The sequence below is a fragment of the Pristiophorus japonicus genome, chromosome 15, assembly GCF_044704955.1.
Source record: "Pristiophorus japonicus isolate sPriJap1 chromosome 15, sPriJap1.hap1, whole genome shotgun sequence".
In the NCBI taxonomy this organism is placed as follows: domain Eukaryota; kingdom Metazoa; phylum Chordata; class Chondrichthyes; family Pristiophoridae; genus Pristiophorus; species Pristiophorus japonicus.
The window spans coordinates 102,824,380-102,839,059 of NC_091991.1; the positions used below are offsets into that span (position 1 = coordinate 102,824,380).

General features: G+C 49.6%; 1 protein-coding gene across 1 annotated transcript in view; it reads right to left on the reverse strand.

The window, feature by feature from the left end:
- The window catches only part of LOC139281578 (ectonucleotide pyrophosphatase/phosphodiesterase family member 7), a 103,605-nt gene that overhangs the window by 37,122 nt on the left and 51,803 nt on the right, over positions 1-14,680 (reverse strand). The window contains exon 3 of the mRNA XM_070901732.1: positions 258-881. Coding sequence (XP_070757833.1) covers positions 258-881 — 624 coding nt within the window. The remainder of the gene's footprint in view (positions 1-257; positions 882-14,680) is intronic.

The following is a 14,680-nucleotide window of genomic DNA, read 5'->3' on the forward strand; positions in this document are numbered from 1 at the left end:
TAGCTGTTAGAGAACTGAGAAAAATAAAGATGGAATCAGTAAATATTGCAATAATTTTGGATTAGAAGTTGTTTGTAGAAAGGCAATGAAAGTAATAATCATGTTCTAAAGGGCCACACGTTCAGATCATTTACTATTCAACTTATGTGGAAAATAAATGTTCACAACCTTTGATTGTATTACGTTTTCCTGAGACACCAGACCCATACCTTTCCCCCTTATACAATTAAAAAGACACAAAAGCCCCTGTCACTTACCCCATTGACATTGTAGCCCAGGTCTCCATAAACAAGCAGTGGCAAAATACGATCATTTTTACTATAATGAAATCTTTCAGGAAATTCCTCCTTTTTATACACCTTTAGATGAGGATGTGCATTCTTCAGTGCCTGGTAGACTTCTTCTGTCTTCCCTTCTTTTGGTAAAATCATCCCTAAACCTCCATAGTCTAATAACTCAAACTTAATATTTTTAAAACTGATATATTTTGACAGCCTGATTTCATCAACCTCAGGGGCTTTCTTTACTGTTGTCATCCCGTGGTCTGAAGTTATTATAACATTTAGCCTATCCTTCAGGCCATGCCTCTCAATGCTGGATATGAGGTAACCGATGGTTCTGTCAATCTGTCGAATGATATCGCGTCTCTGCTCTGTCTCTGGTCCGAATTTGTGCCCAATATTATCAGGCTCTCCGTAGTAAAGAGTTACAAAATCAAAGTCTTCCTTTTCAAACCATTCCATGACTATATCGATGTTTATTCTCCATTCCGTCTCATTAGCATCTGGGTGAGTAAGCGATTCGCCCAAAGATCTGTAAACGTTTTGTCGGCCGTAAGACACATTCCCTCCGGGGTAGTGGAAGGATGCAACTTTCTTTCCCTGTGAGAAAAATTTAAAACATTTCTTATTTTTTTTCCTATTCACGAAAATATTTTTAACATCCAAAAGACTTGGGAATCATCCTTCTGATGATTGATTGGGAACATATACTGAGTGGTGTGTTTCTCAGCTAAAAAGGTCAAAGATGGACCTGGATCAAGCCGCCAACCTCAGGCAGTCCGGGTGCTGCAATTCTTCTCAGCATCCCTAGGCTAAGGAAGGAAAAGAAATCCTGCTTCTGGTTACTCCAAAGTTACCCCTCTGTCCTTGCAAATTACCACCCCATCTCCAACCTCCCTTAGAAAATCCTACAAGGTGATATGTTCCGATCTCTCCTGTTTGACTCACTCCAGTCCAAACCTTTCCATAACACCAAAGCTGTTGTGTATCTGTAAAGCATGCACTCCCATGTTCCGCCACCAGGGAGTTCATCCCCTGAAGTCCCAAGGGATCCCAGCATCCCTTGGGAGCACTGTATATAAGCCGGCCCCGAAGGCCTGTTCCTCACTCTGGAGTGTCTTATTAAAGACTGAGGTCACTGTTACTTTAACCTCCCTGTGTGCAGCCTCATCTGTGTTAAGAACAAAACAACTGGCGACGGGTACACGAAGCCAACGCAAAGATGCAGCAAACTGTGGGCATCCTGGAGAAGTTCTCGGAGGGTGAGGACTGGGAAGCCTATGTCGAACGGCTAGACCAGTACTTTGTAGCCAACGAGCTGGACGGAGAAGGAAGCACTGCAAAAAGGAGAGCGGTCCTCCTCACAGTCTGTGGGGCACCGACCTACAGCCTCATGAAGAATCTTCTGGCTCCGGTGAAACCCACAGATAAGTCGTATGAGGAGCTGTGTACACTGGTTCGGGAGCATCTTAACGCAAAGGAGAGCGTGCTGATGGCGAGGTATCGGTTCTACACGTGCCAGCGATCTGAAGGTAAGGAAGTGGTGAGCTACGTCGCTGAGCTAAGGCGACTTGCAGCACAATGTGAGTTTGATGGCTACATGGAGCAAATGCTCAGAGACTTTTTTGTACTGGGCATTGGCCACGAGACCATCCTACGAAAATTTTTGACTGTAGAGACACTAAGGCAATTGCAATAGCACAGGCATTTATGTCCACAGTGATAACACCAAACAAATCTCTCAGCACACAAGTGCTAGCAATGTTCATAAATTAACTGGAACTGTGTTTGCGAGCAGAAATGTACAGGGCAGAAACCACGAGTCTGCAACTGCTAGCAGGCCTCAGGTGACCCAGATGACTCAGAGTCCCCAACAAAGGATGAATGCAAGGCAATTCACACCTTGTTGGCGTTGTGGAGGCTTCCATTCAGCCTATTCATGCCGTTTCAAAGGGTATGTTTGCAAGAGCTGTGGAACAATGGGGCACCTCCAACGAGCTTGCAAATGAGCTGCAAGCTCTGCAAAACCTGCTGACCCCCACGTGACAGAGGAAGATCGGTCCATGGTGGATCAAAGCAATTTCGAGCCTCAGAGAGGAGGCAGATGCTGAAGTACACGGGGTGCACACATTTTCGACGAAATGTCCACCTATAATGCTAAACGTAAAATTGAATGGCTTACCCGTAACCATGGAACTGGACACTGGCGCTAGCCAATCCATCATGAGTAAAAAGATGTTTGAGAGACTGTGGTGCAACAAGGCATTGGCTAAGATCATGCGTAGCTGACCTGACAGGGGAGTAACCACCATAACCCCAAGGTGGTTCTCCCTGGATCAGGAAGGTATATGCTTGCTTTTTTGGAAATAGGAGGTGTGTGGGGGGCCTGACCCATCCACCTCCATGGGACGAACCTGGTATTGCAGTACTTCCAGGAACGGTGCAGTGGCTCTAGGCCTTTTGACTAAGAGCATTGGTGCAGAGTGATCCTTGAATGGGCCCAAGGTGACCTCTGGCGTTTGTGATTTGACAAAGAATTGGAACGATTGGCTACGAATTAAAAAAAAAAAACAAAACAAGGCATTCAGACCAGCCCTGAGCCCCATCCACACGAAACTGAGAACGTACACCAAAGAGCTTATCACTGTCCTGGGCAACGCCATGGTCAAGGTCACCTACGAGGGCACAGTGCATAAACTGCCACTCTGGATTGTCCCGGGCGATGGCCCCACACTGCTTGGAAGGAGTTGGCTGGGCAAAATTCACTGGAACTGGGATGACATCCGAGCGCTATCACATGTCGATGAGGCCTCATGTACCCAGGTTCTTAACAAATTTCCTTCCCTTTTTGAGCCAGGCATTGGAAACTTTTCTGGGCAAAGGTGCGGATCCACTTGATCCCAGAGGCATGATCCATTCACTACAAGGCACGAGCGGTACCTCACATGATGAGGGAGAGAGTGGAAATCGAGCTGGACAGGCTGCAACGCGAGGGCATCATCTCCCCAGTGGAATTCAGTAAGTGGGCCAGCCCGATTGTTCTAGTACTCAAAAGTGATGGCACGGTCAGGATTTGCGGCGATTATAAAGTAACTATTAATCGTTTCTTGCGACAGGACCAATACCCGCTACCTAAGGCAGGCAACCTATTTGCGATGCTGGCGAGACATTCACCCATCTCGACCTGACTTTGGCCTACATGACGCAGTAGTTGGAGGAGTCTTCGAAGGGCCTCACCTGCATCAACACGCACAAGGGACTGTTCATCTACAACAGATGCCCGTTTGGAATTCGGTCAGCTGCAGTGATCTTCCAGAGAAACATAGAGGGCCTACTCAAGTCGGTACCACACGCGGTGGTCTTTCAGAACGACATATTGGTCACGGTCGGGACACCGCCGAGCACCTACAAAACCTGGAGGAGGTCCTCCAGCGACTGGATCACGTTGGGTTGCAGCTGAAGAGGTCGAAATGCATCTTCATGGCAACAGAAGTGGAGTTTTTGAGCAGAAAGATCGCGGCGGACGGAATTCAGCCCACAGGCGCCAAGAGAGAGGCTACCAGGAACGTGCCCAGGCCACAGAATGTCATGGAGCTGTGGTCATTCCTGGGACTCCTCAACTATTTTGGTAACTTCCTACCGGGGTTAAGCATCCTTTTAGAGCCCCTACATGTGTTATTGTGCAAAGGTGAGAACTGGGTATGGGGAAAAAAGCAAGTAATTGCTTTTGAGAAAGCCAGAAACATTTTATGCTCCAACAAGCTGCTTGTATTGTATAACCCGTGTAAAAGAATTGTGCTAGCATGTGATGCGTCGTCGTATGGAGTCGGGTGTGTATTACAACAAGCTAACGTTGCGGGGAAGTTGCAACCTGTCGTCTATGCTTCCAGGAGCTTGTCCAAGGCCGGGATGGCCTACAGCATAATTGAGAAAGAGTCATTAGCGGGTGTGTTTAGGGTAAAGAAAATGCATCAGTACCTGTTTGGCCTCAAATTTGAGCTGGAAACCGATCACAAGCCCCTCACATCCCTGTTCGCTGAAAACAAGAGGATAAATACTAATGCCTCAGCCCACATACAAAGGTGGGCATTTGCGCTATCAGAGTATAACTATACCATCCGCCACAGGCCAGGCTCCGAGAACTGTGCGGATGCTCTCAGTCGGCTACCTTTGCCCACCACTGGTGTGGAAATGGCACAGCCTGCAAACTTGTTCATGGTGGCACAGCCCGCAGACTTGTTGATGGTCATGGAAGCGTTTGAAAATGATAAATCACCTGTCACGGCCCGCCAGATTAGGACTTGGACCAGGCAAGATCCTCTGCTGTCCCTAGTAAAAAACTGTGTACTGCATGGGAGCTGGGCCAGCATCCACGTTGAAATGCAAGAGCCAATCAAGCCGTTCCAGCGGCGAAAGGACGAGCTATCCATTCAAGCAGACTGCCTGTTGTGGGGTAACCGCGTAGTGCTACCAAAAAAGGGCAGGGAGACGTTCATCTCTGTCATGTATCTCACATTACTGTATATAACTGTATCTTACCATGCTATACATGACTGTAACTGGATATGACCTGTAACAATAAGCATACCTTACCACCAGGGGTGCACTTGCAGAAGACACTCCATACCTGTCCCACTGAGGTATATAAAGAGAGGTCTCAGGCAAGTGCAGCACTGGAGAGCTGGAATTAAAGGTGCAGGTCCTGAGTGACCTTGACTTCAGCATGTGTCTCATGTAAGTCAGTACATTAGAGTCAGGACTTAACAGTGGCGACGAGTTACGGGATCACAGAATCCACAGAATGGCTACCAACAGCTCAGATAATAAATACTATGCTGGAGACAATTGGGATGACTTTATAGAAAGGCTCCAGCAAAGCTTTGTGACCAAAGACTGGCTGGGCGATGATAAGGCAAACAAGAGAAGAGCCCATCTCTTGACCAGCTGTGGCTCGAAAACATGCGCTTTAATGAAAGACCTGCTGGCACCCGAGAAACGAGCAAGCAAGTCGTTTGAGGAGTTGAGCACATTGGTGAGAGACCACCTGAAGCCAGCGAGCAGCCTACACATGGCCAGACACAGGTTCTACAACTACAGACGCTGTGTGGGCCAAAGCATACCCGACTTCGTGGCAGAACTTTGGAGGCTGGCTAGTTCATGTGAGTTCCCTGATGAACTAAGGAGAGAAGTACTGAGAGACTTTTTTATTGAAGGAATAGGCCACGCAGGCATATTCCGAAAGCTTATAGAGACTAAGAACTTGACTCTAGAGGCAGCAGCACTGGTCGCACAGACGTTCTTGGCAGGCGAAGAAGAAACGAGGCTGATCTATACTTCGGGTACGACAACCAACAAGGCATCGGAACAAGGGGTTCACATTGTGAAACAAACCGCTACCCCCACACACAGACAAAGGCAGGAGAGCAGGCCTTCAACAGGAGACAGTGGCGCCAGAAGCCATCAAAATCAAGAGCCACATGAACGGCCGATCACACCTCATCAACCCACAATGCGAGCAATCAACAACAGACTGAGAGAAGCTCAAGGGAGATCAGCCAGACGCAGCTCATCCTTCGGAAACAATGGAAGCGGTCTGTGTTGGAGATGTGAGGGAAGGCACTCAATCAGGGTGTGTCGATTTCAGCATGCCGTTTGCAGAAACTGCAACTACACAGGGCATCTGGCTCGCATGTGCAGAAAAACAGCAGCTCGGCTGGTATACGAATTGGAAGGGTCGGAATGCGGACCAGAAGACGGTTGGAACAGTGCACGGGACGCCGAGGTACAGCAGGTTAACACGATCAATGTGCACTGTTCTTACACCAAGACGCCTCCAATTATGATGAGGGTTCTACTCAATGGGATACCTGTCAACATGGAACTGGACACAGGGGCCAGTCAATCCCTCATGAGTGTTCAACAATTTGAACAGCTGTGGCCGCACAAAAGCAACAGACCAAAACTCACAAGGATCGACACCAAACTAAGGACATTGAGCATCAAGTCGGCAGCTGCTATATTCCAGCGCAACATGGAGAGTCTGTTCAAGTCCATCCCGGGGACGGTTGTGTTTCAAGATGACATACTCATCACGGGCAGGGACACCGACTCTCATCTCCGCAATCTTGAGGAAGTACTAAGTCGATTGGATCGGGTAGGCCTAAGAGTTAAGAAATCCAAGTGTCTGTTTCTCGCGCCTAAGGTTGAATTTTTGGGCAGAAGAATTGCAGCTGAATGGAATCCGCCCAACCGAATCCAAAACCGAAGCAATTCGCCTGGCACCCAGGCCCCGGAATGTCTCGGAACTGCGCGCCTTTCTCGGGCTACTCAATTACTTTGGGAACTTTATGCAGAACTTGAGCACGCTGCTGGAGCCTCTCCACGTGCTACTCAGAAAGGGGTGCGATTGGTTTTGGGGAGACACCCAAGAACGCGCCTTCAATAAGGCAGGCAACCTTCTATGTTCCAAGAGTGTTTTAGCCTTTTTTGACCCAGGTAAAAAGTTAGTCCTTACGTGTGATGCGTCAGCGTACGGGGTCGGGTGCGTTTTACAGCATGTCAATGATGCGGGTAAATTGCAGCTCGTTGCTTTTGCCTCCAGGTCACTTTCACGGGCGGAGCGTGGGTACGGTATGGTTGAGAAGGAGGCGCTCGCGTGTATGTACGGTGTCAAAAAGTTGAACCAAGATCTTTTCGGGGCCAAGTTTGCGTTAGAAACCAACCACAAACCCCTCACGTCCCTACTATCCGAGTGCAAGGCAATCAACGCCAACGCCTCGGCGCGCATTCAGCGGTGGGCACTCATGCTGGCGGCTTACGACTACACGATAAGGCACAGATCAGGCACAGACAACTGTGCCGACACGCTTAGCAGGCTACCCCTGGCGACCACAGAAGGGTCCGACGAACAGGACTGTGAGATGGTCATGGCAATCAATGCCTTTGAATCCACAGGTTCGCCCATGACGGCTCGTCAAATCAGAGCCTAGTTAAAAGATGCGTTTAACCGGTGACTGGGCAGAGGCTCACGTGCCTGCCCCGAGGAGGTCAAACCCTTCCATAGGTGCATGTATGAACTCTCACTACAGGCAAACTGCCTGATATGGGGCAGCCGAGTAGTAATGCCCTTACGAGGCAGGGAGGCGTTTGTCCGGGAGCTCCATCGTGAGCACCCGGGGATCATTCTTATGAAGCCCATAGCCAGATCTCATGTCTGGTGGCCTGGCATTGACGCGGACTTGGAGCTCTGCGTCCATCGGTGCACCATTTGTGCCCAACTCAGTAATGCCCCCAGGGAGGCCCCCCTAAGTCCCTGGCCCTGGCCCACCAAACCGTGGTCGCGGGTGCATGTAGATTATGCGGGCCCATTCATGGGCAAAATGTTCCTCGTAGTCGTTGATGCATTTTCAAAATGGATCGAGTGCACCATTTTAAATTCGAGCACCATCTCCACACTGTGGAGAGCTTTAGAACCATGTTTGCAACGCACAGCATTCCTGACATATTGGTCAGTGATAATGGTCCGTGCTTCACCAGCACAGAATTTCATGGTTTTATAGTTGACTACGGTATAAATCACGTTAAGACGGCACCTTTCAAGCCGGCCTCCAATGGCTAGGCAGAGCGAGCAGTACAGATCATTAAACAAGGCATGCTCAGAATCCAAGGTCCCACACTGCAGAGCCGCCTGTCGCGACTGCTGCTGGCATACAGATCTCGTCCGCATTCGTTGACTGGGGTTCCCCCCACGCAACTATTGATGAAACGGACCTTAAAGACTAGGCTCTCATTAATCCTCCAGACATGCATGAAATTGTTGAGGCTAAGCGTCAAAAGCTAACTGAGTACCATGACCAAAATTCGAAGGGGATGTGTAATGAGTTAGGGGATAAAGTGTTTGTGCTAAACTATGGCCAGGGTCCCAAATGGCTTGTAGGGACAGTAACAGACAAAGAGGGAAACAGGCTACTGGTTGTACAAATGGACAATGGCCAAACCTGCCGGAGGCATGTAGACCAAGTAAAAAGTAGATTCACTGATAACACTGAAGAACCAGAGGCAGACTACAATGTGGAACTCACACCACGCCTGGTGGACAGACAGATGGAACAACCTGAGGAAAGGGCAGTCTCAACAGACAGCCCAGGCGAGATACCAGCAATCACACCGAACGAAAAACAGGCACCAAGGCAAACAACTGAACCACAACTAAGACGCTCCACGCGAGAGCGCAGACCACATGAATCTATAAAGGCAATAAGACCTTGGGGGAGGATGATGTCATGTATCTCACATTACTGTATATAACTGTATCTTACCATGCTATACATGACTGTAACTGGATATGACCTGTAACAATAAGCATACCTTACCACCAGGGGTGCACTTGCAGGAGACACTCCATAACTGTCCCACTGTGGTATATAAAGGGAGGTCTCAGGCAAGTGCAGCACTGGAGAGCTGGAATTAAAGGTGCAGGTCCCGAGTGACCTTGACTTCAGCATGCGCCTCATGTAAGTCAGTACATTAGAGTCAGGAATTAGCAATCTCGGATCTCCACAGCACACACCCAGGTATAGTAATGATGAAAGCGATAGCCAGATCCCACGTGTGGTGGCCTGGTATCGACTCTGACTTAGAGTCTTGTGTACAGCAATGCAGTGTATGTGCTCAGTTGAGCAACGCGTCCAGAGAGGCAGCACTAAGTTTGTGGTCCTGGCCCTCCAGACCATAGTCGAGGATCCATGTCGACTATGCGGGCCCGTTTCTCGGTAAAATGATCCTGGTGGTGGTGGATGCTTTTTCAAAATGGATTGAATGTGAAATAATGTCGGGAAGCACCGCCACTGCCACCATTGAAAGCCTGAGGGCCATGTTTGCCACCCACGGCCTGCCTGACATACTGGTCAGTGACAACGGGCCATGTTTCACCAGTGCCGAATTTAAATAATTCATGACCCGCAATGGGATCAAACATGTCACCTCGGCCCCGTTTAAACCAGCCTCCAATGGGCAGGCAGAGCAGCCAGTACAAACCATCAAACAGAGCCTTAAACGAGTCACAGAAGGCTCACTCCAAACCCGCCTGTCCCGAGTACTGCTCAGCTACCGCACGAGACCCCACTCGCTCACAGGGGTGCCCCCGGCTGAGCTACTCATGAAAAGGACACTTAAAACCAGTCTCTCGCTGGTTCACCCCAACCTGTATGATCAGGTAGAGAGCAGGCGGCAGCAACAAAATGTAAATGATGGTCGCACCACTGTGTCACGGGAAATTGATCTGAATGACCCTGTGTATGTGCTAAACTATGGACATGGTCCCAAGTGGATCGCGGGCACGGTGATAGCTAAAGAAGGGAGTATGGTGTTTGTGGTCAAACTAGACAATGGACAAATTTACAGAAAGCACCTGGACCAAACGAGGCTGCGGTTCACAGACTGCCCTGAACAACCCACAGCAGACACTACCTTCTTCGAGCCCACAACACACACCCAAAGGATCAACGACACCACCCCGGACCAGGAAATCGAACCCATCACACCCAACAGCCCAGCAAGGCCAGGCTCACCCAGCAGCCCTGCAGGCCTACAACATACCAGCCCAGCGGGGGCACAGCCAACACACCAGAACAGACATTTGTACCGAGGTGGTCCACCAGGGAAAGAAAGGCTCCCGACCGCCTCACCATATAAATAGTTTTCACTTTGACTTTGGGGTGGGGAGTGATGTTGTGTATCTGTAAAGCATGCACTCCCATGTTCCGCCACCAGGGAGCTCATTCCCTGAAGTCCCAAGGGATCCCAGCATCTCTTGGGAGCACTGTATATAAGCCGGCCCCGACGGCCTGTTCCTCACTCTGGAGTGTCTTATTAAAGACTGAGGTCACTGTTACTTTAACCTCCCTGTGTGCAGTCTCATCTGAGTTAGGAACACAATAAAAGCTGCTCGCACTAAAGTCATAACCAACATTCTCGTGACTTATCCTTTCTTGTCCTCCTTGAGCTCTCCGCAGTCTTTCTCAGGGCCAACCACACCTTCCTCTCTATTGTGCCCTTGCTTGTTTCCACCCTTATCAGTCCAATCAGAGCCAGAGAATCTTGACCAATTGCTTCTCTTCCCACCCCTGCACCATCACCCAGGGACCCATCTCTCCTGTTCTTCATCTACATGCTGTCTGCTGGCACAACATCTACAGACACCAGGGTGGTGTCCATACATCTGCCGGTGACATCCAACTTTACCTCTCCACTAACTCTCTCGACCCTCTCACCTCTACTTTCTCCTTTGGTTTGACGTCACTGTGCCCTGTGCCACTGTGAAGTTGCTTGGGGCACTTTCTATATTCAAGCTGGTAAAATCTGTAAGTTGTCACGGCTGCTGTTGCACGATGTGAAATGCATGGTCATCTCTTTTGAGGAGAATCGGAAGCAAATGATCGTGAGGGGAAAGTGAGGACAGCCAGTGGTGTTGCGGTGCCACATTGGTAGTGAATGGAAATACAAACAGGATAGAAGCAGAGAGTGTGCACCCACAACTTAAACTTCACATATCTTTGGGAGCATTACAAGGGACATTATTCCTGTGACATAGATCCCTGGGATGAAGTGCACCCTCAGTACTTTGACTGGGAGTTACAGGATACACTTTATCTGTAAGATAGAATTAAAGGTCAAACCAACAAAAGTAGCAGCAGGAAATCAGATGGGCGAGATGATGATAATTAACTTTTTCAATGTCCCCTTGCCATGTCAGCTGTGGCTCAGTGGGTAGCACTCTCGCCTCTGATTCAGAAGGTTGTGGGTTCAAGTCTCGCTCCAGGGATGTGAGCACAAAATGTCTCAGTGGAGTTTCCCATTCTAGCACTGAAAGTTGTACAACGCCTCCCTTAGTGCTGTGCCCCCTGACCCAGGGCCCAGATGCCCAAAATTACCTACTGAGGCATAAACTATACCCAGCTCATAACTCATAGCTGGTACTGATTAATTTAACTCGTGTTTCTATACCCAGGGACCTGTATGATCTCAGCTGTAGAAAGACTTAGTGCAGGGTTTCAGTGAAGGGTATGCAGCTGAGCACTTGGTGAATCCTGGCCATCAGCCAGGTCATGGAAGGGGATCACATGCAAAGAAGAATTTCGAAGATTCGATAGGAGTATGAGCGACAGCAGATACTGTAGCATGGAGCTAGATAGTTTCAGCCTTCCCAATATTCAATTGGAGAATATTTCTGCTTATCCAGAACTGGATGTTAGACAAGCTGTCTGACAATTTAGAGACAGAGGAACGATTGACAGAAGTGGTGGTGAGATAGAGCTGGGTGTCATCAGTATTTATGTGAAAATTGATGATGTCACTGAGGGGCAACATGGGGATGAGAAATAGGAGGGGCCAAGGATAGATCCTTGGGGAACACCAGAGGGAACGATGCGGGAGTGGGAAGAGAAGCCGTTGCAGGTGAATCCCTGGCTACAATTAGAGAGATAAGAATTGAAATAGGCGAGTGCAGTCCCACCCAGCTGGACGACGGTGGAGAGGTCAACTGTGTCAAAGGATGCAGACAGGTCGAGAAAGACGAGGAAGGATAGTTTGCCTTTGTCGCAGTCACAAAGGATGTCATATGCGACATTTGGTACTGTGGCAGGGGGTATTGTACCGGATTGGAGGGATTCAAACATAGAATTGTGGGAAAGATGGGCACGGATTTGGGAGGCGGCAACATGTTCAAGGACTTTGGCGAGGAAAGAGAGATTGGAGATGGAGCGGTAGTTTGCAAGGACGGAGGGGGTCGAGTGTTGTTTTTTCTGAGAGGGGTGATGACAGCAGATTTGAAGGAGAGGAGGACAGTACCTGAGGAGAGAACTGTTAACAATGTCAGCTAACATGGGAGCCAGAAAAGGAAGTTGGGTGTTCAGCAGTTTGGTGGGAATAGGGTCAAGGGAGCAGGAAGTGGGTCTCATGGACAGGATGAGCTTGGAAAGATCACGAGGGAGATTGGAGAGAAACTGGAGAAAGGTCAGGGCTAGAGCAGGGGGCATCCTAAGAGGAAGTTTGGCCCGGTGGATTAGGGGAAGGAAGGGCAGAGGCAGCCGCACGGATGGTCTCAATCTTCGAGACAAAGAAGTCCATGAGCTTCCCACACTTATTGTCAGAAGTGAGGGTGGAGACTGGGGTGAGGGGTATAAAAAGACAGTTAGCAGTGCAGAATAGAAGCCGGTGTTTATCTTTACATTCCAGAATGATTCTGGAATAATGAGCGACTTTGGCAGAGGAGAGCAGGACTGTTGTAGGAAAACAGTATGATGGAAATTCAATGAAGAAAGTTGTCAGGGAAATACTGGTCTAATTGCAGAACGCAAACAGGATACTGATCTCATTAACAAACTGCCATTGTCACTGTTTCTGAGGTAACGGCTCAAGAATGTGGAGTCAGGTGGGCAACAAGGTAAATAAGCAAGACATACTAAATGGATTAAAAGTAAGCCAAGAACCTTCGACTATCGATAGATACGCAACTATAATATAATCAAGGAGCAGGACTGTGAGCCAGACCCTGGGGCCCGCCCTCAGGAGTACATGGACAAGGACCAAAAACAGTCTCAGAATGTAACCATTGCTGTGTTCTGCAGAGTACTCCACCTCGAGCGGGCGAGAGAGGCTCTCCGTGCAAGTGCTCGGGAAATAAAGACCTGATGGTGAATTAAGACCAACTCGACTCAACTCGTTAGAAGAACCAGAGGTGGTCTCGGCTGAGACAGCACGGGCACATTTCACCCGGACGGGGTCCGGTCTCTGAAGTGTTGCCTCAACACTGGCCTATTGTGGTTTATCTGGTCCAGCCAGGTCTGTCGGTGAATGGCTGAACCAGTCGTCTGTCATATCTGTTCAAATCTGTGTCCCTTGTACCAGGGGGAACGGCCAGGGTGAGAGAGAGTAATTGTTTTAACAGAGACTAGGGCATCAAAGGCGGTGGTGAGGGTGTGATTGAGCAGATTGATAGCTACAGACATGTCATGGTGAATGGAGGGACAAAAGCTGGACAGTTGGGAGTTCATCAGTTCAGTTGTAAGGACGTCGGAAGAGTTTTTCCTGGGGCGGACACAGAGGGGGTTGGGGGGCTGGGGGAAGATGGATGTGGATGGAGAGCGATACGAGGAAGTGGTCAGAGATGACCTTACCTGTGATTGACACGATGGGAGTAGTGAGGCCACGAGTCATAGTCGAGGGGCTGGCCATGAATGTGGGTTGGGGAGTTTCAATGGAGGGAGGGATTAAGGGAAGATAGGAGAGTAGTGAAGTCAGAGGAGAGAGAGCATGACGAATTGGGATGGAGGTTGAAATCACCATGAATTAGAGTCGTTTGGTGCAGAGGCAGGAAAGTAGTGAAGAAATATTAGTAATAACATTTATGATGGTACTTGGGCGAGCGGTAGAGAATGAGAATTTTAAATGAGAGGTGAGAGGGGTGGAATAGAGTGAGGTGCTCAAAGGATGAGACAGTGACAGAGGAGTAGGGGGATAGACCAAGGTGTGATTTACTGCTGAGAGCCACACCGCCACCACAGCAGTCTGAGCGGGGCAAGTCATGGAACGTATAGCCAGGCGGGGAGGCTTCATTTAAGGGTAATGCGTCATCCACAATAAGCTCATGGATGGGAAGGGCCTTGTTCACAAGTGAACGAACATTCTGGAGCGAGATGCGGAGAGGGTTGGTGATGGCTGACCCACTGCCTGCGTCCACAGGTTCAGCTCTGGGGCGGTTGGGGGAGGGGGGGGGAGTTGGACGGGTGGGGGGTGGGGGGGCGTGGAATTGGACGGGTGGGGGGTGGGGGGGCGGGGAGTTGGACGGGGAGGAGATCGGCAGGATTAGTCTCCCCCGTGGGCGAGAAGGTCAGCGAGAGAGTAGGATGGGACAGTTGAGGTTGCTGCTGATAAGGAGGCAGCAGTGAGTGCCTCTCTTTGTGTAGGATGCCAAGAGAGGCACAGAGGGAGGTGTCGCTTTGTCCAGGAGGGAGTCGAGACTGGGACGGTGGCAGGAAAGTAGGAAGATTGAAGAGTGATGAAGGATTGGGATTTGGGAGGGTGGAGTATCTGAGAGAGGAGAGATGAAAGGAGGCACGAGGACACGGGAGAACGGCCAGGGAGGGATGGAGGGTATTGAAAGGCTCGGGTCCGGAGCGGCAGCCAAAGTTCATCCGCGAATGGACAGGGGCCAAGCTCAGGATACAGAGGCCGAGATACACCTCCTACATAACCCGCCCACTCACCCTTCCTCCATAACCCGGCCACTCACCCTTCCTACATAACCCGCCCACTCACCCTTCCTACATAACCCGGCCACTCACCCTTCCTACATAACCCAAGCCCCACTCACCCTTCCTACATAACCCGCCCACTCACCC